Below are 23518 nucleotides of genomic sequence, written 5' to 3' on the forward strand. Positions count from 1 at the left end.
GGCAACCCTCCAGAGTGTTACAAATCCACTTAACAACCTCGAATCCTGGGTTTTCTGTTCATATTTGTAAATTAACATAAAGAAATACAGACTCACAAGCAAGGAGAATTCCCATAGGCTGCTGCCAAGAGGTTTTGTGTTTATTTTGGCATTCAGAAGAAATCTTTTCGAATCCCTAAAGTGGGGAGCAGTTCTTTTCATTAGGAATAAGTGAGGCTGGCCTAAAATGGTTCTGGGCTTTCAAAATAGTCTCACTTCTAACGAAAGCACTGACGCAGAAGTATATGAATAAAACAGCGCAAAGCCTCATGGTGCGTGGATAAGGCACGAGCTCAGGTATGGGTGCCTCATTTCCTTTCCTGGGTTATTATCTCTTCCCATTACCTTCAAGAAAAGGCAACATCAGAGAGGCAGAATTGCCACCCTGAAAATCTTTTTAATCCTTTCCCTCCACTTAACCAAATTCCAGTTCACTTTACGAGGACTCTGGTACCACTTCCTGGCTTTTTTGATCACTAACTTTTCGCCTCCTCCCACTTGCCAACGAGAAATAGTGAAGGTTAACAAGTGACAGGCTGGGTTTCCACATTCTAAGGGAGGTGAAATTCCAGATGAAGCTTGGGGCTCGGACCAAGTGCTGGGAGAACACTGCAGGCTCGTGGGCAGTGAGACCCAGGGCCAGGTGCGGGCAGGGGCCCCACAGAGACCACTGCTACAGGGAGCTGGGTCTTTGCTCTTTGCAGACCTGAAACGCAGAGCGCCTCTACCTGTCAGGAGTGGCCCCTTGGCACGCAAGGCAGCTGCATGTTTATTTAAGAACCCCACTCCTCTAAGGCAGTGTTCTTGACCCTTTCTCACTGACATTCACAGTAGGAAATACGTGTTAATTCACTATCCGTATTGGTCAGGGTCCACCAGTCAGGAAAAAAAGAAACTAGAGTAAGTATTTTGACAGAGAGAATTTAACATAGGGAACTGGTTGAACAGAAGTTGGAGGGCCTAAAAAACTAAAAAGGAACACTGGGATAACCCATACATTATAATTGCCGCGGGGGCTGGAGATCAGAACAGTGAAGGGCCAGCGACTTTAAGGAGAGGTGCCAAGGAGCTGGCCCCAGAGAGGAGGTTTCACTAAGGAGAAAAGCTAAGGACCACCAGTCAAAGATATTCTGTCCTTTAACGCAAAAGATATTATAAAGATGTTTTGGGGGAATATCTAGAAATGCACATCAGAGGAGCTTGGAATTTAGTAAGGAGAAAAGACAAAAGCCAATGAGTAATCAATACTTGATCAGCCACTAGGCAGCCTGGTTAGATGTCAAGTGGATGACATAGGGTAGTAATACTGGGTAGTATAGGATTGTGAGCAGGAATGATCTGGAAAGGCTTCTTGTCAAGGCCTGAGTTATTTTTGACGGAACAGGCAGAGTTTAGGGAAGGAAGGGAGCATCCCAGATGAAGAGAACACGAGGAGCAACAAGATGAGTCCTTGCATGTCTGGTGTGGTGCCGAAACCTGGGAGTCAGAAATTCCCTCGCTGGCCAGGGCCAAGATGAAGCCTTGCACGTGGAGAGGGTCTGTGAACTGAATGTTGGAAACTGTGCCCACGTTTAAGAAGCAGATAGAAGACATAGTTAGGAACTCAGTGACGATGCTTTGCAGAGAACCAAGGTCAAGGAGCATGTAGGAAGGAGGTCAGCAAAGTCAAAGGCTGCTGAGCCCAAGGAACTGAGGACTGAGGGAAAACTCTGGTTCACGTTAGAAGCATTTCGTCTCTCTTCTCTTTTTTGGGCGGGGGGGCTGCTGCACAGCTTGTGAGATCTTAGTTCCCTGACCAGGGACTGAACCCCAGGCCCCACATAGAAATTGCCAAGCCCTAACCACTGGACCACCAGGGAATTCTCATGAAGTCTCTTTGATGCGGATAATGGCTCTTGATCATATTGTCTCTCTCAGTGGATAAATCTTTTGAGTTTCCTTGGTGTGTTTAACTATCACTTGAACTGGTAGAAAGCACTGAGTGGAAACACCCAGTCCCCACGGGTTCCCAGCCGTCCAGAGCAACTTAGGTTTTTTAAGGCTGTGCTTCAGTGGCTCGTGGTCTTCCTGTGCGTAACTGCCCTCCTTCAGCTCCCTGCAAAGCAGCTGTTCCCTTTCGCTGCTGTCATCCACGCTCCTCAAGGGGCCTGTCCTTCTGAGCAGAGGCTCTGGGATCCTGACTCAAGAAAACAAGGAGGGGTTACGCACGGGACCTCGTGTTTGGAGATCTGTTCATGGTTGTGGGCTGCACTGAGACCCCAGCCAGCTGCCTTGCAATTGCGAGTAACTGCAAACGAGGGAAACCAGATGAGGGATCGATGGATTAGGTGAACCTGTCACCCCAACTAAACATGTGTTCAGCTGGGAGCCGAGCAGTATCAGCTTCCCCAGGAGAAAAGGAGAGTCTATTTATAGCCTTACTGTATATGCACAGTTGTGACCAAATTGCTAGAGGTGACAGGTCTGGGTGTTGCTTCTGTGCTCGTTACACAATCAGGTTTTGTTCTAGATTTTCTCGTTTGAATGCTGTCATTTCTCCTGCACAATAGAAGCTGTGATCTTGTAGACTTTGGTTTCTTTTTTCCCTCCTAGACATCAGATTCAGCTACTGGCAACCCCGTTCTCACTTATACTAAATAGTTTTCATAACTGACCCCACTCTGTAGGTAGCCTGAACGTGTCATGCGCATAAGCTGCTTAATACTTACTGAGTAACTATACTGTGGGTTGAATCAAATAGAATACCCAGATATATTTTGGGGTGAAGACTATTATTTTAATAGCTGGCACTACAGTTTCTCTTGGCAATGTACTTTCTAGGTATAGGAACATACTTTGATAAACAGTTTAGGAATGGAAGGTGGCACTAAGTATAGACTCGGAGACAGAGATAAGTAAGAGTACTAAATAAGGAGAGTGTATCCTTCACTTAAAACACTTCAGTTGCTCCAAACCTTCAGAAGACTCTGCTATACAAACAACCAAAGCAAAGAGTCTGCTTTCCACATCGTGTGGCAGCAGGAGAGAAAGGCATTGTAGGAGGTGGGATATGAGGGAGTCTAACTGTTCAGAGAAAACTAGAGCTCAGAGCCACAATTGACCCTGAAACTGTAAGCCCCCAGGGAACATGTGACCTTGGAGAGAACCCTGGCCTTCTGCAGGAGTTGGAAAAAGGACTTGAGTCAATTTCCACAAAACCTCTGTGGACAAGGTGACCCCAACTGAAAACTGGATGATATACATGGCAGCTTGCTATTTTCAATCATGATTTCTGAAGAGACATTTATTACTAGAAAACAACAGGGCCAGTAATCCCTACTTCCTCCTCCATTTACTTCAATCTGTAGGCCTCATTTTCCTCATCTACATTTCTGGCAACTGGAGCTAGAGTATGTATATGGTCTCTATTAGCGTCTACAGCTCACTGGAAGGACTGATGCTGAAGCTCCAATACTTTGGCCACCTGATGCGAAGGGCTGACTCATTGGAAAAGACCCTGATGCTGGGATTGAGGGCAAGAGAAGGGGGCGACAGAGGATAAGATGGTTGGATGGCATCACCGACTTGGAGGACATAAATTTGAGGAAACTCTGGGAGATGTTGGAGGACAGAGGAGGCTGGGGTGCTGTAGTCCATGGGGTCATAAAGAGTCAGATACGACTTAAAAAGACTTAACAACAACAGCCCTACTAACAATAGCTAACATTTTCAACGTTCCTTTTTGAGGTAAATTTACTTAAGAGTGAAACGTACAGATCTAAAGGTAGCACTTCATGGGTTTTGACAAATGCATATACCCTCCTAAAGTGAAAGTTGCTCAGTCATGTCAGATTCTTAGGGACCCCGTGGACTGTAGCCCACCAGGCTCCTCTGTCCATGCGGATTCTCCAGGCCAGAATACTGGAGTGGTGGCCCTTCTTTTCTCCAGGGTATCTTCCCGACCCAGGAATCTAACCAGGGTCGCCTGCATTGCAGGTGGATTCTTTACCAGCTGAGCTACCAGAGAACCCTCCTAACCCAAATTCTAAGTAAGATACAGAACTTTTCCATCACAGAAAAATTCTCTCTTCAGGCAATCTATACCCTTTCCTCCAGGCTCCCACCCTTCTGGCTCTGATCACCACGGATCAAAAAACTAATATTTAAAAATTATGTTTAAATCCCAGCATTTTAGGATGCCTCATTAGTTATCAAAGCTTTTATTTCTCAAAAGTCCTGTGAGGAAGCTATTACCTCCATTTTGCAGACGAAAACGTTGAGCATCAAGACGATTCACCTGCCCCTGGTTATCAGTGAATTGGGCTTTAGAAGTTGTTGCTCTTAACCTCACTACATCTCTGAGGCGGGTCACGATCAGTCCACACTGATTGCTGCTGCTGCTGCTAAGTCGCGTCAGTCGTGTCCGACTCTGTGCGACCCCATAGATGGCAGCCCACCAGGCTCCTCTGTCCCTGGGATTCTCCAGGCAAGAATACTGGAGTGGGTTGCCATTTCCTTCTCCAAAGCATGCATGCATGCATGCGAAGTCGCTTCAGTCGTGTCCGACTCTGTGCGACCCCTGGACAGCAGCCCACCAGGCTCCCCTGTCCACGGGACTCCCCAGGCAAGAATACTGGAGTGGGTTGCCATTTCCTTCTCCCCCATACCGATTATTCAAGGGTTATTAGAGACCAGCTGTCAATTGAAATCAACGCCACTTAACAAATTCCCAAGCCTTCTGAATAATTGTAAAGGCCGTGTGCATTATATTTTACTAAATGACTCGTTTTATCTCTCAGAAAATGGCAGAAAGGAGGTGTGAAAGGGTGCAGATTTGGTTTTTACTGGTGAAGAAGCCCCAGAGGTGGCTTTTAGGTTTCAAACACACCAGACGGCCGGGCCAGAGGAGGCTGCCTGGATGGGCGGCGGGGGAGGGGCTGGACCGGCGACCTTTCCAGAGCCGGCGCCGCTCCTTCCTCTGACGCCACCCGCATCTCTCTCAGGAGAGAGCGGACTCGCGTCCTGGCACGGGGGTTGGACACTGCAGCGCAGGACTCGTCGGCGGCCCCGGAGCTCAGCTCGTCATCCGTCCTCCTCAGTGTCGCTGTCTCCCTCCACTCCCCGGCGCACCCTCGCGCCACCCTGTCTCCGCAGCTCCTGCCGCTGCCCAGGCTCCTCCCCGAGCCGACTCCGAATCCTCGCGCTCCCCCCAGCCCCACCGCGCGGCCCACGGCTGTCATGGCAACCGGCCGCCGCCGGCGCCGCCGCCGCCTCTTCACGCACGTCGCGAACTAACGGACTCAGCGGCGGCGGCGGCGGCGGCGGCGGCCTGTGCCCCACCCCCACCCCACCTGGACCGCGGCAAAAACGGTCGGCCGACCTGCGACACCTAGGTAATGAATCCGAGGGGGAACGGGGGCCAGCGAGAGAGCCGGTGGTGGGATGCTTGGGTGGACAGCCACACCCCAGCTCCCGCTGCCGGAGACGCTGGGGCCATGCGCGGCGGAGGAGACTGCGTGCTGCGCGAGAAAGGGTGAGAGAGAGAGCGCGAGCGGTGGGCGCGCAGGGCTTTATGGGGATTGTAGTTCAGCGGCTCCTCGGGCTTGCGGCCTTGGTGGCTCGGCCCGGACGGGCGAACTACAAAGCCCGGCGGCCCCGACAGCTGAAAAAGACCGATAAACTTTGAGCCGGCCAGGGGAAACAGGGAGACTCTGTCTGTGGTGAGGGGATTCTGGGGTGGTCGCTGAATGGGGTTCTGAGAGCTAAAGGGGAAGTGGAGGTGAGACTCGGGCGTTCCGCCCTGCCAATTTGTCCCGCCCCGGCTGCAGCGCTGTCTCCACCCCGGCCCGGCCACCGCCCCGCGTAGAGTCGGGGAGGAGTCGCCTTCGGGGCTGCGGGGCCTCGGGCCTTCGGCGCCTCTCACCCTCCCTAATTGCTGCCTCTTGGTGCAGAACCGTATGTATGGCACACTTTTGATGGGCGACCCGAAAAACTATATTTTAACCGATTTTTCTCCTTTTCCTGATTCGCTCCTTTATTGCTAGGTACTTGATCAGATTTATTCTGAAGTAGTTCAGAGGTGTTTGCATTAATGAAACCCAATGGTTAATAATTACTCAAAGGGCATTAATGTTTAAAGGTCAAGTGTGGAAGTAGATAAAAGGTACCATGCTGTTGTATAGTAGTATCTGATATTTTTTCCGTTTTGCATTTTATTTATTGAGGGTCAGGATTACAAAGTGAGCACTCCTTCACCTCAGCCTACTAGCCTGAACACTACCTACACATATTTTGATGCCATTTTAAAGATTGTTTGTACTTTAAATTACTAATTTTCGTTTAAGTACGGGGTTGTCTTTTTAAACCAAATTTTTCTCAGTGGGTAGTAGTAATTATTTTCTTCTATTATTACAATGTTTTTAAAAATTTCTTAGGACCATTTTTCAGAATGAAAAGCACTCTGTTCTTTCCTTTTTTAATGCTCTGAAATACATTTTAGTCCCTAAAGTTTGCCCAGGCCCTGGAGGTAAAGAAGCTGATACAGATTTAGAAAACCTCCCTAGTAACCCCTTTAAAATTTTTTCAATAGATAACCATCCTAGAAATCTGGTATTTTACAGTGGTGTGTTGGAAAATTATTGGTGCAGTATGGGCTTATTTTGTGTGTGTATGTTTCTAAACAAGAAGACAAGGTCACTATAAAATTAATTTTCTCTCACTATAAGATTCATTTTCTCTTTGGTCACTGTAAACTTTATTTAAAGAAGCAGTTTTGTAGGAGGAGATAAAAAAGTAAGTTTAATAAGACCACTGGGGAAAAAAATCAAGGCCTTATACACAAGGAATTTGAAATATTTATTCATTTAGGATTTATTTATTCATTCATTCAGTATTTGTTAAGGATCTATTATGCACAAGGCAATATGCCAGGTGGTGGGAATTAAGAGCTGATAGAAGATAATCTGTGTCCTACATGGGCACACAGTCATGTCATCACAATAGTGTGGAGAGATGGGTGCAAGTTGCTGCGAGCCCAGAGTGGGAATACATTATAGGGATATTATATCACAATAACATGTATTGAATACTTACTCTATGGGAGACATATTTTGCATGCAGCCCCTTATTTTATCCTCACAACAATCCTATGAAGTAGCTCCTGTTATTTAGACATGAGGAAACAGCCTCAGAGACCTTGCCCATAGCTGAATAAGGTCATAGCTGAGTAAGGTGTGAGCCTGGAATTTCAACCGAAGTGGATCTAACTCATCTAAATGGTGATCTCAACCACTGATGGCATCCTTTGTACCCTTGGGGAGGATTGTGACTCTGTCTAAGGAGATTAAGAGAAATCTCCAGAATGATGTGACATTTGACTTGTGCTAGGAAAGTTTATTCAGCTTTTATTGGAGTGAGGCTGAGGAAAGCCGTTCTAGGCAAATGGCATAGCAAAAGCAAAGGAGAGATTTGAGTGTTTTGTGTTTGGGGAATCCTTGACTGTTCTGATGACTGAAACCCAGAATACTTGCAGTGTAGTGGAGAGACCAGATCTCAAAAGTACTTGGTACCATGATAAAGAATTTAGAATTTTTCTTCAACATGGGGTCACCATTGAAGAATTTCCAGTGGAGTAGTGGCCTTATTGGGCTTCCCAGGTGGCTCAGTGGTTAAGAACCCACCTGCAATGCAGGAGACTCAAGTTCAATCCCTGGGTCAGGAAGATCCCCTGGAGGAGGAAAATGGCAACCCACTCCTGTATTCTGGCCTGGGAAATCCCATGGACAGAGGAGCCTGGCAGGCTACAGTCCATGGGATTGCAAAAAGTCTAACATGACTTAGCTACTGAGCACATATGCAGTGGCCTTAACAGGTTTGTATTTTAGAAAGATAAAAATAGTTTAAAGCAGAACTTTTTTCTTAAACCTCACATGTAAATATTATAACTGAGTTAGGTAGATTCCCTGGTAGCTCAGCTGGTAAAGAATCGGCCCACAATGCAGGAGACCCTGGTTTAACTCCTGGGTGGGGAAGATCCACTGGAAAAGGGATAAGCTACCCACTCCAGTATTCTTGGGCTTCCCTGGTGTCTCAGCTGGTAAAGAATCCACCTACAGTGTGGGAGACCTGGGTTTGGAAGATCCCCTGGAGAAGGGAATGGCTACCCAGTCCAGTATTCCGGCCTGGAGAATTCTATGGACTGTATAGTCCATGGGGTTGCAAAGAGCTGGACACGACTGAGCAACTTTCACTCACATTAAAAATTAATTTGAAAATATTTGCTTTCCTACTTAAAAACCATTACTGTGGAGACAAAAGAATTAACTTAAAAATTAATATAAAAATTATAGTGACATCTGAAGCAATTTTGGGTTCTGAGAATAAGCTGGTTATTCAGTTCAGTTCAGTCGCTCAGTCTTGTCCAACTCTTTGTGACCCCATGGACTGCAGCACACCAGGCCTCCCTGTCCATCACCAACTCCCGGAGTTTACTCAAACTCATGTCCATTGAGTTGGTGATGCCATCCAACCATCTCATCCTCTGTCGTCCCCTTCTCCTCCAGCCTTCAATCTTTCCCAGCATCAGGATCTTTTCAGATGAGTCAGCTGTTCTCATCAGGTGGCCAAAGTATTGGAGTTTCAGCTTCAACATCAGTCCTTCCAGTGAACACCCAGGATCGATCTCCTTTAGGATGGACTGATTGGATCTCCTTGCAGTCCAAGGGACTCTCAAGAGTCTTCTCCAACACCACAGTTCAAAAGCATCAATTCTTCGGTGCTCAGCTTTCTTCACAGTCCAACTTTCACATCCATACATGACTACTGGAAAAACCATAGCCTCTGCTAGATGGACCTTTGTTGGCAAAGTAATGTCTCTGCTTTTTAATATGCTGTTTAGGTTGGTCATAACTTTTCCTTCCAAGGAGTAAGCGTCTTTTAATTTCATGGCTGCAGTCACCATCTGCAGTGATTTTGGAGCCTGAAAAAATAAAATCAGCCACAGTTTCCCCATCTATTTGCCATGAAGTGATGGGACCAGATGCCATGATCTTCATTTTCTGAATGTTGAGCTTTAAGCCAACTTTTTCACTCTCCTCTTTGACTTTCATCAAGAGGCTCTTTAGTTCTTCTTCACTTTCTGCCGTAAGGGTGGTGTCATCTGCATATCTGAGATTATGAATTTTCTCCCAGCAATCCTGATTTCAGCTTGTGCTTCATCCAGCCCAGCGTTTCTCATGATGTACTCTGCATGTAAGTTAAATAAGCAGGGTGACAATATACAGCCTTAACACATTCCTTTTCCTATTTGGAACCAGTCTTTTGTTCCATGTCCAGTTCTAACTGTTGCTTCCTGACCTGCATACAGATTTCTCAAGAGGCAGGTCAGATGGTCTGGTATTCCCATCTTTTTAAGAATTTTCTACAGTTGATTCTACAGTGATCCACACAGTCAAAGGCTTTGGGGGTAGTCAATTAAGCAGAAATAGATGTTTTTGCTTTTTCCATGATCCAGTGGATGTTGGCAATTTGATCTCTGGTTCCTCTGCCTTTTCTAAATCCAGTTTGAACATCTGGAAGTTCACGGTTCACGTATTACTGAAGCTTGGCTTGGAGAATTTTGAGCATTACTTTGCTAGCGTGTGAGATGAGTGCAATTGTGTGGTAGTGCAATTGAGTGCAATTGTGTGAGCATTCTATGGCATTGCCTTTCTTTATGATTGGAATGAAAACTGACCTTTTCTAGTCCCATGGCCACTGTTGAGTTTTCCAAATTTGCTGGCATATTGAGTGCAGCACTTTCATAGCATCATCTTTTAGGATTTGAAATAGCTCAGCTGGAATTCCATCACCTCCACTAGCTTTGTTTATAGTGATGCTTCCTAAGGCCCACATGACTTCACACTTTAGTTTTCCCAAATGTGTGTCTTGCTGCTACTGCTACTGCTAAGTCGCTTCAGTCATGTCCGACTCTATTCGACCCCATAGATGGCAGCCCACCAGGCTCCCCCATCCCTGGGATTCTCCATGCAAGAACACTGGAGTTCTTGGTCTTGGTATAAGAGAGAAATCCAGTTATACTGGGAAGAAAGCTTTGTGTGTGTGCAATACAACCCACATTGTATTGTGGGTTGATGGTAGATTTAAAGAAGAGAAGGGTGTGGTTGGAGATGCTTCGGGAGAGATAGGTTGGAACCAGGAATTTGTTACTTTTAGATCTGAGTCATGAAGGAGACAAGTCATAATTATGTAGAACCAAATGAGGCAGTATTTTGTCTTCTTGGTCTAAGCATGAACTTGAACTGATCTCTTTTTGTCCTGAGACTAGAACTCTCCTTGAAGATATTACATGGACTGTTGTGTATAGGGCAACTCTACTGGGTCAGTTCAATTGTAAATATTGTAAGAAGATGCTGATTCATTTTTGAATGAATAAGAGAAGTATTCTCAAAATAAGAGAAGTATTGTCAAGTATGTGTCATTGTTAAAATATCTATGCCTCCTTCAGATGTAACCTGAGCATTTAAAAGTTCTAGAAACTCTTCTAATTTAAATTCAAGGAGATTTTTTAAAAAATCCTCTTATATTTCAAAGAGTTTAAATGGTTAAACCTTTTAAAACCTCTATTCAAAGAGGTTATGGTTAAAAGTAATTAAAGTTGTGGTACAGCTTCTAGGAATTATAATGAAAACTGGGTTAGTTGAATGTAGCAGCTTCAAACTTATGCATTAATGTTGAGTGTGGAGTGAAAATAATAGCTTACATTGATTCAGTGTTATGTGCTTGGAATGATGCTAATGTACTTCACATTTAATTTTTGCAATAACCTTGTGATGGTAAATATTAGTTTCCCTTTTTTTATAGGTGTAGAACTGAGGCCAAGAGAAGTTACATGATTTGCTTGAGATCACAACTAAAAATTTATGGTTCCTGGATTCATACCCAGGTTTTTCTGCCTGAAATTTTAATATTGCCTTCACACTTGAATAGTTTAGCTTGGTATACAAGTCTAGATTGGCAGTCTCCCACTAGTAGCACATGAGAGAGATTATTCTGCTGCCTCCAGGCTTCCAATATTCCTTTTGTTTTTTGTTTTTTTTTTTCCAATATTCCTTTTGAAAAGTTAGCTGTCAATATATTATTTTTCCTTTGTTGACAATATATCATTTCTCTCTATTGCTTTTAGGTTTTGCAGTTTTACTAAGTTGTCCTAGATGTGGACTTGTTTTTATTTATTTTGAAACAGAGTTACTGTCTTATATAGATTTTGAAGAAGTTTTCAGATCAGTCACTCAGTCGTGTCCGACTCTTTGCGACCCCATGAATCGCAGCACGCCAGGCCTCCCTGTCCATCACCAACTCCCGGAGTTCACCCAGACTCACGTCCATCGAGTCAGTGATGCCATCCAGCCATCTCATCCTCTGTCATCCCCTTCTCCTCCTGCCCCCAATCCCTCCCAGCATCAGAGTCTTTTCCAATGAGTCAGCTCTTCACATGAGGTGGCCAAAGTACTGGAGTTTCAGCTTTAGCATCATTCCTTCCAAAGAAATCCCAGGGCTGATCTCCTTCAGAATGGACTGGTTGGATCTCCTTGCAGTCCAAGGGACTCTCAAGAGTCTTCTCCAGCACCACAGTTCCAAAGCATCAATTCTTTGGTGCTCAGCCTTCTTCACAGTCCAACTCTCACATCCATACATGACCACAGGAAAAACCATAGCCTTGACTAGACGAACCTTTGTTGGCAAAGTAATGTCTCTGCTTTTGAATATGCTATCTAGATTGGTCATAACTTTCCTTCCAAGGAGTAAGCGTCTTTTAATTTCATGGCTGCAGTCACCATTTGTAGTGGTTTTGGAGCCCAGAAAAATAAGAAAAAAAAAAGAAGAAGCTTTAGCCATTATGTATTGAATATTGCTCTCCCCTTTTTTTCTCCTAGAATTCATAGTAGACGTATATTGGGCCAGGTCTTTGTACTCTCTGCATTTCTTATCTTTGCTTGCTTATTCTGTGTTTATGTGCTGCATTCTGGGCAAGTTCTGTAGCACTATATTCTGGTTTCTTGATCCTCCCTTCAGCTGTGCCTGATCTGCTGTTTCCTCAGTGCACCGAGTTTTTCATTTCAGTGAACATTTCATTTTAATGCTAGAAGTTGTTCTTGATTCTTTTTCAAACATGTCTATTCATTTTTAAATGGCTTGCTCCTGTGTTTCTAAGTATACTTATTTTGTAGTGACTATTAGATTATCAAATACTTTTGATAATAGCAGTAATTTTGCCATATGTTTTAGTATTTGCCTCACTCTTATAATGGGTTGTATTTTTTGTACCTTGAAATTTTAGATATAACCTCAGTGCAAATACTGTGAAGTCTTGGTCAAGGATGTATCCTGTACTTTTGGTTGTTTCTCTGAAGTGCATTATGGAGAACTGGTGAATGAGTAAATGCATTTTAGTATATTCATATAATGAGGTGCTACTCAGCAGTAAGGAAAAGGCAATGGCAACCCACTCCAGTACTCTTGCCTGGAAAATCCCATGGACGGAGGAGCCTGGTAGGCTGCAGTCCATGGCGTCACTGGGAGTCAGACACGACTGAGCAGCTTCACTTTCACTTTTCACTTTCATGCATTGGGGAAGGAAATGTCAACCCACTCCAGTGTTCTTGCCTGGAGAATCCCAGGGACGGCGGAGCTTGGTGGGCTGCTGTCTATGGGGTCGCACAGAGTCAGACACGACTGAAGCAACTTAGCAGCAGCAGTAGCAGCACTCAGCAATAAAAGCATACAACAATATGGTTGTTGTATACAATAAAATACAACAATATGGTTGAATCTCAAAAGCATTATTCTAAATGAAAGAAGTCAAACACCAGAATATATGCTATATGATTCTATTTATGTCACATTCCAGAAAAGACAAATCTGTGGTGATTAATGAGTGGAAGAATGCATGCAGTTGTACACATTTTTCAAAAGAAATAAAATTGTACTCTTAAAACGAGTGAATTTCATGGTATAAAAATTATACTTCAATAAAGCTGATTAAAAAAAAAAAAAAAAAGCACGCAACACTCAGTGGCAACGGAAGTGAGAATAGTAGTTGCCCTGGAGGGCAAGTACTAGTTGTGAGGAGACATGACTTCAGTGGGGTGTGAAAATGTTCCATGTCTTGATGTGGGTGTTACCTGGGTGTAATCCGTTTTAAAATTCACTGAAGATGTGTTTACTCTGTGTGTTATATACTTCAATAATAAAGAGCAAAAGGAGAAAAATACTTTATAGAGAGGAGCTAGAATAGAAAGTTGAGAAAATCTAGAAGAAAGTTGAGCAAAACAGCAAAGAGAGAAAATAAGAAAATTAGAGGGCTAACCTAGAAAGTCCAATAGCTAAATAAAAGGTGTTCAGAAGAGAGAAAAATGGAAAGAAATCATCAACGAAATAATTCAGAAGTTTTCCTAAAATTGAAAGACACTAGTTTTCAGAGGAGGCAATGGCACCCCACTCTAGTACTTTGCCTGGAAAATCCCATGGACGGAGGAGCCTGGTAGGCTGCAGTCCATGGGGTCTTTAGAGTCGGACACGACTGAGCGACTTCCCTTTCACTTTTCACTTTCATGCATTGGAGAAGGAAATGGCAACCCACTCCAGTGTTCTTGCCTGGAGAATCCCAGGGATGGGGGAGCCTGTGGGCTGCCGTCTTGTGGAGTCGCACAGAGTCGGACACGACAGAAGCAACTTAGCAGCAGCAGCAGCAGCAGTTTCTAGTTTGGAAGAATCACATATAGACCCATGTCAAAGCATATCATCAATCGTTTTTGGAAACTTGTGTCAAAGAGAAGATCCTGTAAGTTTGCAGAAAGGGAAAAAGGCATGATATATAAGCAATCAGGAATTTGAATGACTTTAGTTGCCTCAACTTAATCTTAAAACTTAGAAGGTTGATATTTGGCAAAACTAATACAATTATGTAAAGTTTAAAAATAAAAAAAAAGCTTAAAACCTAAAAAAAAAAAAACTTAGAAGGTAATAGAGCAATGCTTTTACATTTTTAAAGGAAATTATTTGCAAATGAAAATTCAGTAATCAGCCAGACTATCACTGAAGTATGAAGATAGTTTAATAAAGGTGTTTTAAGGCATGCATAGTCTCAAAATTTTATTTTACTCTCCATTTACAGAAAATGTATTCTATAAAGGAGACACTTGCTCTTTGGAAGGAAAGCTATGATAAACCTAGACAGCCTATGAAAAAGCAGAGACATCACTTTGCTGACAAAGGTTCATATAGTCAGAGGTATGGTTTTTCCAGTAGTCATGTACAGATGTGAGAGTTGGACCATAAAGAAGCCTGAGTGCTGAAGAATTGATGCTTTTGAATTGTGATGCTGGAGAAGACTCTTGAGAGTACCTTGGACAGTGAGGAGATCAAACCAGTCAATCCTCAAGGAAACTGACTGTGATTATTCATCGGAAGAACTAATGCTAAAGCTCCAATACTCTGGCCACCTGATGCAAAGAGCCGACTTGTTGGAAAAGACTGTGATGCTGAGGAAGATTGAAGGCAAAAGAAGAAGGAGGGAGCAGAGGATGAGTTGGTTGGGTAGCATCACTGACTCAGTGGACATGAGTTTGAGCAAACTCCTCGAGATGGTGAAGGACAGGAGGCTGGTGTGCTGCAGTCTATGGGGTTGCAAAGAGTCAGATACAACTTAACAACTGAACAACAAGAGAGTGAACCAAGAAAGGAAGAAAGACATGTGATAGACAAAAAGATTCAATGTAGAAAAGACAAAGACTACCCCGGATAATTGAAATACCAAATTGAACAGCCTTGGCAGGTAGATAGAGTGTCCAGAGGAAAGGTTAGGCTTGCTTACAGCCTTGAAAGAAAGATAGTATCTTCATCTGGAACAAAGGGTAGGCATGCATGGTGTTCAGTATGATAGATTTGGGTTCCCTGAATTTAAGATTCTTTGATAATGCAATCTGCTGCATTTGCTGTTACCACATGCCCCATTACACGTTGCTTTGTAGAAACTGGGGTTTAGGGGACAAGTACAAAATATCCCCACAATCTTAGGTTGTAAATTTTGTAGTTTTAATTCTTATATTTGAGTCATTCATTTTGAGTTAAATTTTGTATATGTTGTGAGGTAAGACTTGAGATTCAGAATTTTTTTTTCTTCCTTATATGGATATCTAGCTGTTTCAACACCTTTTTTGGGGGAAAATATATATATATATATATATTTTCGTTTTAATTGGCCATATATGTATCGATCTTTCTGGACTCTGATTTGTTCCATTGGTCTGTGTCTATCTTTATGCCAATCCCATGCTGTCTTGATTCCTGTTAATTTTATAATAAATCTTGGAATCAGTATAAGTTGTCCTACTTTACTATAATTTTTGAAACTGTTTTGGCTGTTCTATGTCCTTTGTATTTCCATCTAAGTGTTAAATCAGCTTGTCAGTTTTTATAAGAAAGGCTGCTGGGATCTTGATTGGGATTTCGTTGAGTCTGTGAATCACTTTCAAGTGAATTGACATTGGGGGTTTCAATTCATAAATGCATGTGCACATACACACATGTATGTATATCTATTAACTTAGGTCATCTTTAATTTCTCAGTGCCCAGATCTTACATATATTTTGTTCCGTTTATCCCTGGGGTATTTAGTATTTTTGAATGATTTTACTGTTTTGACTTTAGTTTTCAATTTTTTTATTGTTATTATGTAGAAATACGATTGATTTTTGAATATTAACCTTGTATCCTGCAACTTTACAAAATTCACTTATTAGTTCTAGTAATTATTATAGATTCCCTAGAATTTTCTCCATTAACAATTAACATTGTATGTGAATAAGAGAATTTTCCTTCCACTTTTCTAATATGTATCCCTTTTATTTTTTTCTTGGCTACTTGCACTGGTTAGAACCTATAGCTGTCATGTTGAATAGAAGCGTTGAGAGGAGATTCACTGGCCTTGCTTATTCTTTCTTGATTTTGGTAGAGAGTATTCAGTTTTTTCTGGAGAAGGCAATGGCAACCTACTCCAGTACTCTGGCCTGGAAAATCCCATGGGAGGAGCCTGGTAGGCTGCAGTCCATGGGGTCCCTAAGAGTCGGACAGGACTGAGCAGCTTCACTTTCACTTTTCACTTTCATGCATTGGAGAAGGAAATGGCAACCCACTCCAGTGTTCTTGCCTGGAGAATCCCAGAGACGGGGGAGCCTGGAGGGCTGCCATTTTTGGGGTTGCACAGAGTCGGACGTGGTTGAAGCGACTTAGCAGCAGCAGCATTCAGTTCTTTCACAGTTAATCTGATGATATCTGCTCTTTACTAGATTGAGGAATTTCTGTTCTTAGTTCACTAAGAGTTCTTATCATGAATGGTATTGAGTTTTGTCCACTACTTTTTCTGCATCTGTTCAGATGATCATGTTTTATTTCTGAGTCTCTTAAGATTGATTGGTTTTTTAAGTAGATACCACCTTGAATTTTTTAATATAAACTCCACTTGGTCATAATGCATTATCCTTTTTATATACTGGATTTGATTAGCTAAAATTTAAATATTTTTGTATCTATGTTCCTGAGGGATACTGGTAGGTAAGTTTCTTTTCTTAAAATGTCTGGTTTTGATATCAGGCTAACACTGGTCTTAAAATATGAGTTGGAAGTTTTTCCACCCATTTCTTTTTCTGAGAGAGTTTGTTTGGAAATTGTTTTATTTTTTTTTCCTTACATACTTGGAAGAATTCACTCATGAAGTCTTTTGGATTTGGAGTGTTGGTTTTGTTGTTTGTTTTTCTTTAATGGGAAGATTTTAAACTACAAATTGAAGTTCATTGATTGACACAGGACTATTCAGATTAATTATTTCTTCTTCAGAAATAGCTTTAGTATGTTGTGACTATCTCTACAGTTTGTAGTGATGGCCCCTCCTTCATTCCTGATTTTGGTAATTTGTGTTTTCTCTCTCCCTTTCTTGATTAGTATAACTAGAGGTTTAATCATTTTTAATGATTTCTTCAAAGAACCAACTTTTTACTACATTGAAAAATTTTTTCTTGTTTCTATTTTATTGATTTTTGCTTTCAACTGTGTTGTGTTCTTCCTTCTACTTCTTTTGGATTTAATGTGCCTTTATTTTCCTAGATTCTTTAAGACAGAAGCTGAAAGCAGGAGTTTGCAAACTACAATCTGGGGACCAAATCTAGTCTGCAACTTGTTTTTGAACAGCTGGTGGCTCAGATGGTAAAGAATCTGCCTGCAGAGCAGGAGATCCGGGTTTGATCCCTGGGTCAGGAAGATCCACTGGAGAAGGGAATGGCAACCCACTTCAGTATTCTTGCCTGGAGAATTCCATGGACAGAGAAGCCTGGTGGGCTATGGTCCATGGGGTCACAAAGAGTTGGACCATACTGAGAGACTTAACACAGACACACATGAACTAAGAATATTTTTTTCATTTTTTTTAACAGTTAAAGAAGTCAAACGAGGAATAATGTTTCGTGACATGTGAAAATAAATGAAATTCAGTTATCAATGTCTGTAAATAAAGTTTTATTGGAACACAACCACACTCATTTGTTTTCATATTGTCTGTGGATGCTTTTGTACAAAGTTGAGTAGTGCCAGTAGTGACTTGATGGTGTCTGAGTGCCTCTTGCTGTGCACTGCCGTCACAGTGTCTTATGTGCCCTCCGTGTCCCTGTACTCTGACTTTTTACTTTATTATCAGCGGATTCCTGTCACGTTAAAAACAGAAAAGAAGAGAAAAATGGATTTGATGTATTTATACTTTTAAAGCACAATGAAGTGAGGAGTATTGAACAGGATGACAAAGCACTGTGATTATTATGCAATGACGCTATAGCTGTACTGAAGAAATACAGTTTACACTGATATTACCAGGTGAATCACTCATCGTGGTATTCCCAATTCGTAGGAAAGCAGTGGCTAGAAAACTTAAAAAGGAGTATCTTTTCAAGCAGAATTTCTTCACAAAATTAAAAAACAAAAATCAGGCTGCACCTGGAGTAAGTTTCTCGAGTGTCTCATTATTTAGCCAAACAAGAAAGTTATGTGCCGATGGTGACTTAAGTGAATCTTATTTGACTGTAGCAGCCAAAGAAATGTGTCTGGAGAAAATAAACTTGTTTAAGACTATTAGCCTTTTGGTGAGAACAATTGCTAGAATAGTTGAGGACATCAGTCAATTAAAAAAACAAGGCAAACGATTTTGAGTGGTTTTCCTTGGCTCTTGATGAATTGACAGATGTTACCAAAACAGCTAAGTGTTTATTTGCAAAGTCAATGCTGACTTGGAAGTTACTGAAGAAATACGTTTAATGAATAGTGTTTGTGGAATAGCTACAGACAGGAATATTTATTAAAAAGTTGAGAATACACTTATTCTGTACAACCTGAAGTGGAATCTGATGTGTTGGAGCTAGTGGTGGTAAAAAAAAAAAAAAAAATGTATAGAAGAGAAAAAGGCTTACGTGAACAAATTTACTATGCTGGGAAAACATAGGGTGGTTAAAGTTGATGGTTCTTGACTTTTTTATAATCAGCAGGTATTTTGCAGAGAATATTTGAATCTATCACGTGGTAAGAAACCGTTAGTGTCTTAAGACGCAGGAGTGTTGTTCTTGAGGACTTAACCATTGTCAGTTCCTTGAATTTTTGTCAGAAGCAGAATATCCTGACGTATCCCTACCACAGCAGTTCGTGGCTTGTAGTGGCGAAGTTCTATTGCAGTCTTGAGTTACGGGCTAGTTTGAACTTTTTCTGAATGAGAGGAACTGTTCTCATCCACTGTTATTGAACACTGAATAGCTTTGGAAAGCAGTTTTGCTGCAGACTTGATAATGTTTCTTTTTTTTTTTTTTGAAGGGCAAATTCTGTATATTTTATTCATAGAATGAGATGCTACTTAGCAACAAAAAGAATTACCAACACCCTCAACAACACGGATGAATGTAACAGGCAAATGCTAAGTGAAATAAACCAAAAAACAAAGAGAACATATTGTATGATTCTACCTGTATGAGGTTCAAATCAGAGAAAAGTGGTCTATGGTGATAGAAATTGGGACAGTATGTCCTTGGAAGAAGGCCATGGACTTGGAGGGACATGAAGATTTCTTTCTACTTATGGAAATGCTCTATATTGTGGTCTGAGTGATTTTTTTTTGGTGGGGGGGGTGTATATGGGTTTGTTTATTTATTTTTAATTTTATTTTATTTTTAAACTTTACAATATTGTATTAGTTTTGCCAAATATCGAAATGAATCCGCCACAGGTATACCTGTGTTCCCCATCCTGAACCCTCCTCCCTCCCCATACCCTCCCTCTGGGTCGTCCCAGTGCACCAGCCCCAAGCATCCAGTATCGTGCATCGAACCTGGACTGTGAAACGAGTTGCCAGTCCAGGTTTGATAATGTTTCTTAATAAATTCAATGGAAAATTTCAGGATCAGACTGCTTACATGCAAAACTAAAGTTATTTTGATGCCAGCTAATGTTTGAATCACAAGTAGTACTGAGTTATTTTATAATATGTAGCTATCTACACTGTCAAAAGTTAAAGAAGTGAGATCTCTGTTCCCACCCAGATTTTCAGTGTATTTGAGCTCAAACTACTTTGATGCAAGTGCAAAGGAAATTTCCGTATTACAAAATCCATTTAACTGTGTAATGGAGATACTTCCACTTAACCTTCATTTGGAATTGATTAATATACAGTGTAATGACTTATCAAGAGAAGAATAAAACCTTCAAATGCTTTTCAAATAGCAAATATGCTGGATTGAAATTATATGCTTAAAAAAAAAAAAAAAGAAATTATATGCTTGTGATTTGATATCAGCATGTGATAATACCTCTCTTGGTAAACAAACACTTTAAAACATGAAATGCGTAAATCTTACTAAAAAGCAGTATTGACACATGAACATTTGCAGTTGATCTGGATGATAGGAAACACTAACTATGAATCCCAACTACATGAAATCATATCCCCTGTTCTGCAAAAAGTTGTACTCAATGATTGCTACTATAATAGTTTGAATTTTGTTGATAAAAATTGTGGACATTTTTGTCTCTTTTATATAACTAACATAATACCCTCAGTTTTTCCTGTTGCCCCTCAAAGCTAAAAATATTTACTCTAGCCATTCACAGGGAAAGTTTGCTGACCCTGCTTTACATGGAAATATTTCCATTGTGCATCTTTGCATGCCCGCATATATTAGCAGAATGAATGCTTTTGTCTAAGGACTCATTTGAAGAATTGTAATTTGAAGAAGAGGCTTTCCATGGTTGTCATATATTCTGTGGGTAGATCTACTGAATGTTGAAATTTCTTACTTTGTGAGAGTAGTATACTATTTGCTGCAGTGTGATTCTCAAGTAACATAAATGCTGCCTTCAAGGAACCTATGCTGGGAGAAGGGGCAACTAAAATGGGAGAACACATAAAAAGAAACGACTTTAATCTTTTCAAGAATGTACTGGAGTCAGCTAAAATGACTAGAAGTAGTTGTAGTTAGTTTTGAGGAAGAGGTTCTGAGCCCCTTAAGAACAGATAAGAGGTAGAGAGGAAGAGCCAGGCTACTCCCATCACAATTTAATCCCCTCAGGAAAGCATGGGACAAAATGATTTTTCTCTGCTAAGTGTATTTCTTGGTTTACTGTTCCAGGAAGTAAGAGTAGGTCAATTTGGACTCCTTCCCAAGATGTCATTCTCCTGGATCTCTGGACAGTTTTCAGTGGAAAGTATCTTTGCTTAGAAGCCTTGGATGATCTTGGGGGACTGTTGAGAAGCCTGGAAAAGCCAGAATTATTGAGCTGGAGGGCTTTGGTAGAAACCAGAGGTTCAGATGGTATTTTTCCTAGTTTCTTGTAGAAGGGGAAGATTAATGATCGTGATTTGCACAGGCAAAAAGCTCAAGAGAATGGCAGGATCATAGAAGATTACCAGATGGGGAGCATCAGATAGTTAAATTCACAGGTTTTTGAGGTTTTTGCTTAGATTTAAGTTGTATGAAACACTTAAATGTATGTAAATGATGCATGGACAACTATAGGCTGTACTTTTAAAATGTGTTCCATAAGTCAAAAAGTTCCTTCCCTTTTTGTTCTTGGGGCCAGATAGTTTTAGTGAAAAATAATTTTTGCAGTTTTAATTGATGTTGATGGAAAATGTGAGCTATTTATATATTTAGCTTTACATTGTCAAGAATAAACAGACTAAAATGAAGCAAGTTGATCTTTACTGTTATTGCAGCTTGTGGTGATTATAAATGGGCAAGGAGAACTGGTGTCCAGTTTATGTAGCTGTAACATAAATCGATAGTGCAGAGCTGTGTCATTTCTCTAGTTATCTCCTTGGGTGCTCTTTTGTAATCTGTGCATTTCCAAACTTGGGAACTTTGTTCAGTATCATTATAAGATGCATTCAGATAACCTCAAAGAATGAGAGAAACATTTTGACTTTCAAAGTAGTTTTAAGCAGATCTTTTAAAGTGTAATAAATGCTTTAAAGTCAGTACTGAAAACTTAATAAAAAGCCACTGTATTTTATGTTTAGATCTCTGAAGGATGAATTTGGCTGAGATTTGTGACAATGCAAAGAAAGGAAGAGAATATGCACTTCTTGGAAATTATGACTCATCCATGGTATATTACCAGGGGGTGATCCAGCAGATTCAGAGACATTGCCAGTCAGTCAGAGACCCAGCGGTCAAAGGCAGATGGCAGCAGGTAAGAGCCCATGGAAGTGTTCAGGGGGTGAGGACAGCGGTCTGCTGCGCTGGAGAGATATGAGCTGAAAAATCAGTTTGAGATTTTGCGAGTAGTTCTCTTTTGTCTGACTGCTGAAGTATATTTAAAATGTACTCTGGATAGTTTTTCTGTCTTTCCTAGTTAACATGTGTATGTTTTTCATAATATATTGATTTGGCCAAAAAGTTTGTTCAGTTAGTGAACACATTGTTCATTAAAAGCCTTGGTGAAAATGAATAATATGTCTTTTAGGTTTACTTAAAACAGAATGAACTTTTTGGTCAACTCAGTATTTTTGAGACGTATTTCGAAGCCATTTAATTCAGATTGATTCTAATTGTTTTTTCCTCCTCAGTTGACTAATTGTGTATGGTTACAAGTTGTAGAAATGAGGTATTTCTACTTGCCCTTTCCCCTTTCATTTTTACATGTAATTTTGACCCATTTCACAAAACTTTTCCTTTAAAAAAGTTTCCTCTTCTTTTGAAAGACTCTTTACAAATACAAAGGAGTCAGTAATCTAATAAAAAACAGTAATATATTTACTGTGTCTTGACTATACAATTTTATAATATTAATAAAAACTTGAATTACAATTTCCCCATTTAGTCTTAAAACTTAAAATCCTTTTAAAATTAAAAGTACAAAGTCAAGCACTTTTTTGAAGTTTCATTTATGTGCTAATGCCTTTCAAGTGTTTCTTTTAAGTTTTCCACTGGTCAGAAATTGATGTTTTACTAAGTTTTCAGGGTGAATTTGGCTTATTTTCCAACTTAAGTGTTACCAAATTATGTTGAGTGAGAACAACATATTGGTTTTAACTCAAATTGAAATTTTTGAGTTCTTCTCTCTGGTGTCCTAGCCATAGACAAGAGTTGTTTACTAATCCAGCATGGAAATATTTTTGACATGTTCTTAATTGTGTTAAATAGTGACCGTTTCTATTCTGGTACTTCTATATTTACTTCCATTAGGTTCTGAAATTTTATTTCTCTCAGTATAGCATATAATTGCATATATTAGGTGAATTTAGATTTTTCTTTGGTTCTGTGACTTGTTTATATGTTTTTATGTGTTGTTTGAGATAAAGTTAAGGGAAAGCTTCTTATGCTCTGCTTTATAGTAAAGTGTGCTTTTTGGTTAAAAAATTAGAATTATTGAAATTAGCTTATACATGTGATTTTCAATCTGTTATCTGTTTGCCTTTGAAAATTAGTTTGGGCTCAAAATTTGAAAACATAAGAGTTTCCACATAGCGCTCAGTAAAGTTTTTTAAATATGGGAAAAATCTTGCCTTTGAACTTAAACTTTAGCCAGGTTGAAAGATTTTTAAACAAGGCGAAAGAATTCAGACTTTGATGAAGCAGAACTTAAACTGGAAATGGGTAATTCTTAGTATTATGCCACTCAGGGCTTTTAGATGCCCGTGAGAGGCATTTCATATCTTGTGATAATGGGGATAGGAAATGCTAATGAAAATTTTGGCTGACAAGTTTTGAGGGTGTCATTTACAAATATATTAAAAGAATTTAGCGTAACATTATAGATTTCTGGGAATGGTTACTGGTTAATAACTTAGTTGCTTGTTTTGAATTGTCTTAATGGTCATCACATTCTTTGGTAGAAAGAATTTCTTTATGAAAGATATATAACTACTTGCCTTAAGAAAAGATATATGTCTTTTTCCAAACCAATTCCTGCCCT

The 23518-nt window shown here is 40.7% G+C and overlaps 1 protein-coding gene across 8 annotated transcripts in view; it reads left to right on the plus strand.

The window, feature by feature from the left end:
• Positions 1 to 5017: 5017 nt before the first annotated feature.
• The window catches only part of KATNAL1 (katanin catalytic subunit A1 like 1), a 59151-nt gene continuing 40650 nt past the window's right edge, over positions 5018 to 23518 (plus strand). The window contains exons 1-2 of one of the 8 annotated variants that reach the window (XM_070800218.1): positions 5018 to 5411; positions 21621 to 21793. In XM_070800218.1, coding sequence (XP_070656319.1) covers positions 21632 to 21793 — 162 coding nt within the window. In that variant the 5' untranslated portion in view covers positions 5018 to 5411; positions 21621 to 21631. The other 7 variants (XM_070800219.1, XM_070800214.1, XM_070800216.1 and 4 more) reach the window with 7 other exon arrangements.

This window comes from Bos indicus, chromosome 12 (assembly GCF_029378745.1).
Source record: "Bos indicus isolate NIAB-ARS_2022 breed Sahiwal x Tharparkar chromosome 12, NIAB-ARS_B.indTharparkar_mat_pri_1.0, whole genome shotgun sequence".
In the NCBI taxonomy this organism is placed as follows: Eukaryota; Metazoa; Chordata; class Mammalia; order Artiodactyla; family Bovidae; genus Bos; species Bos indicus.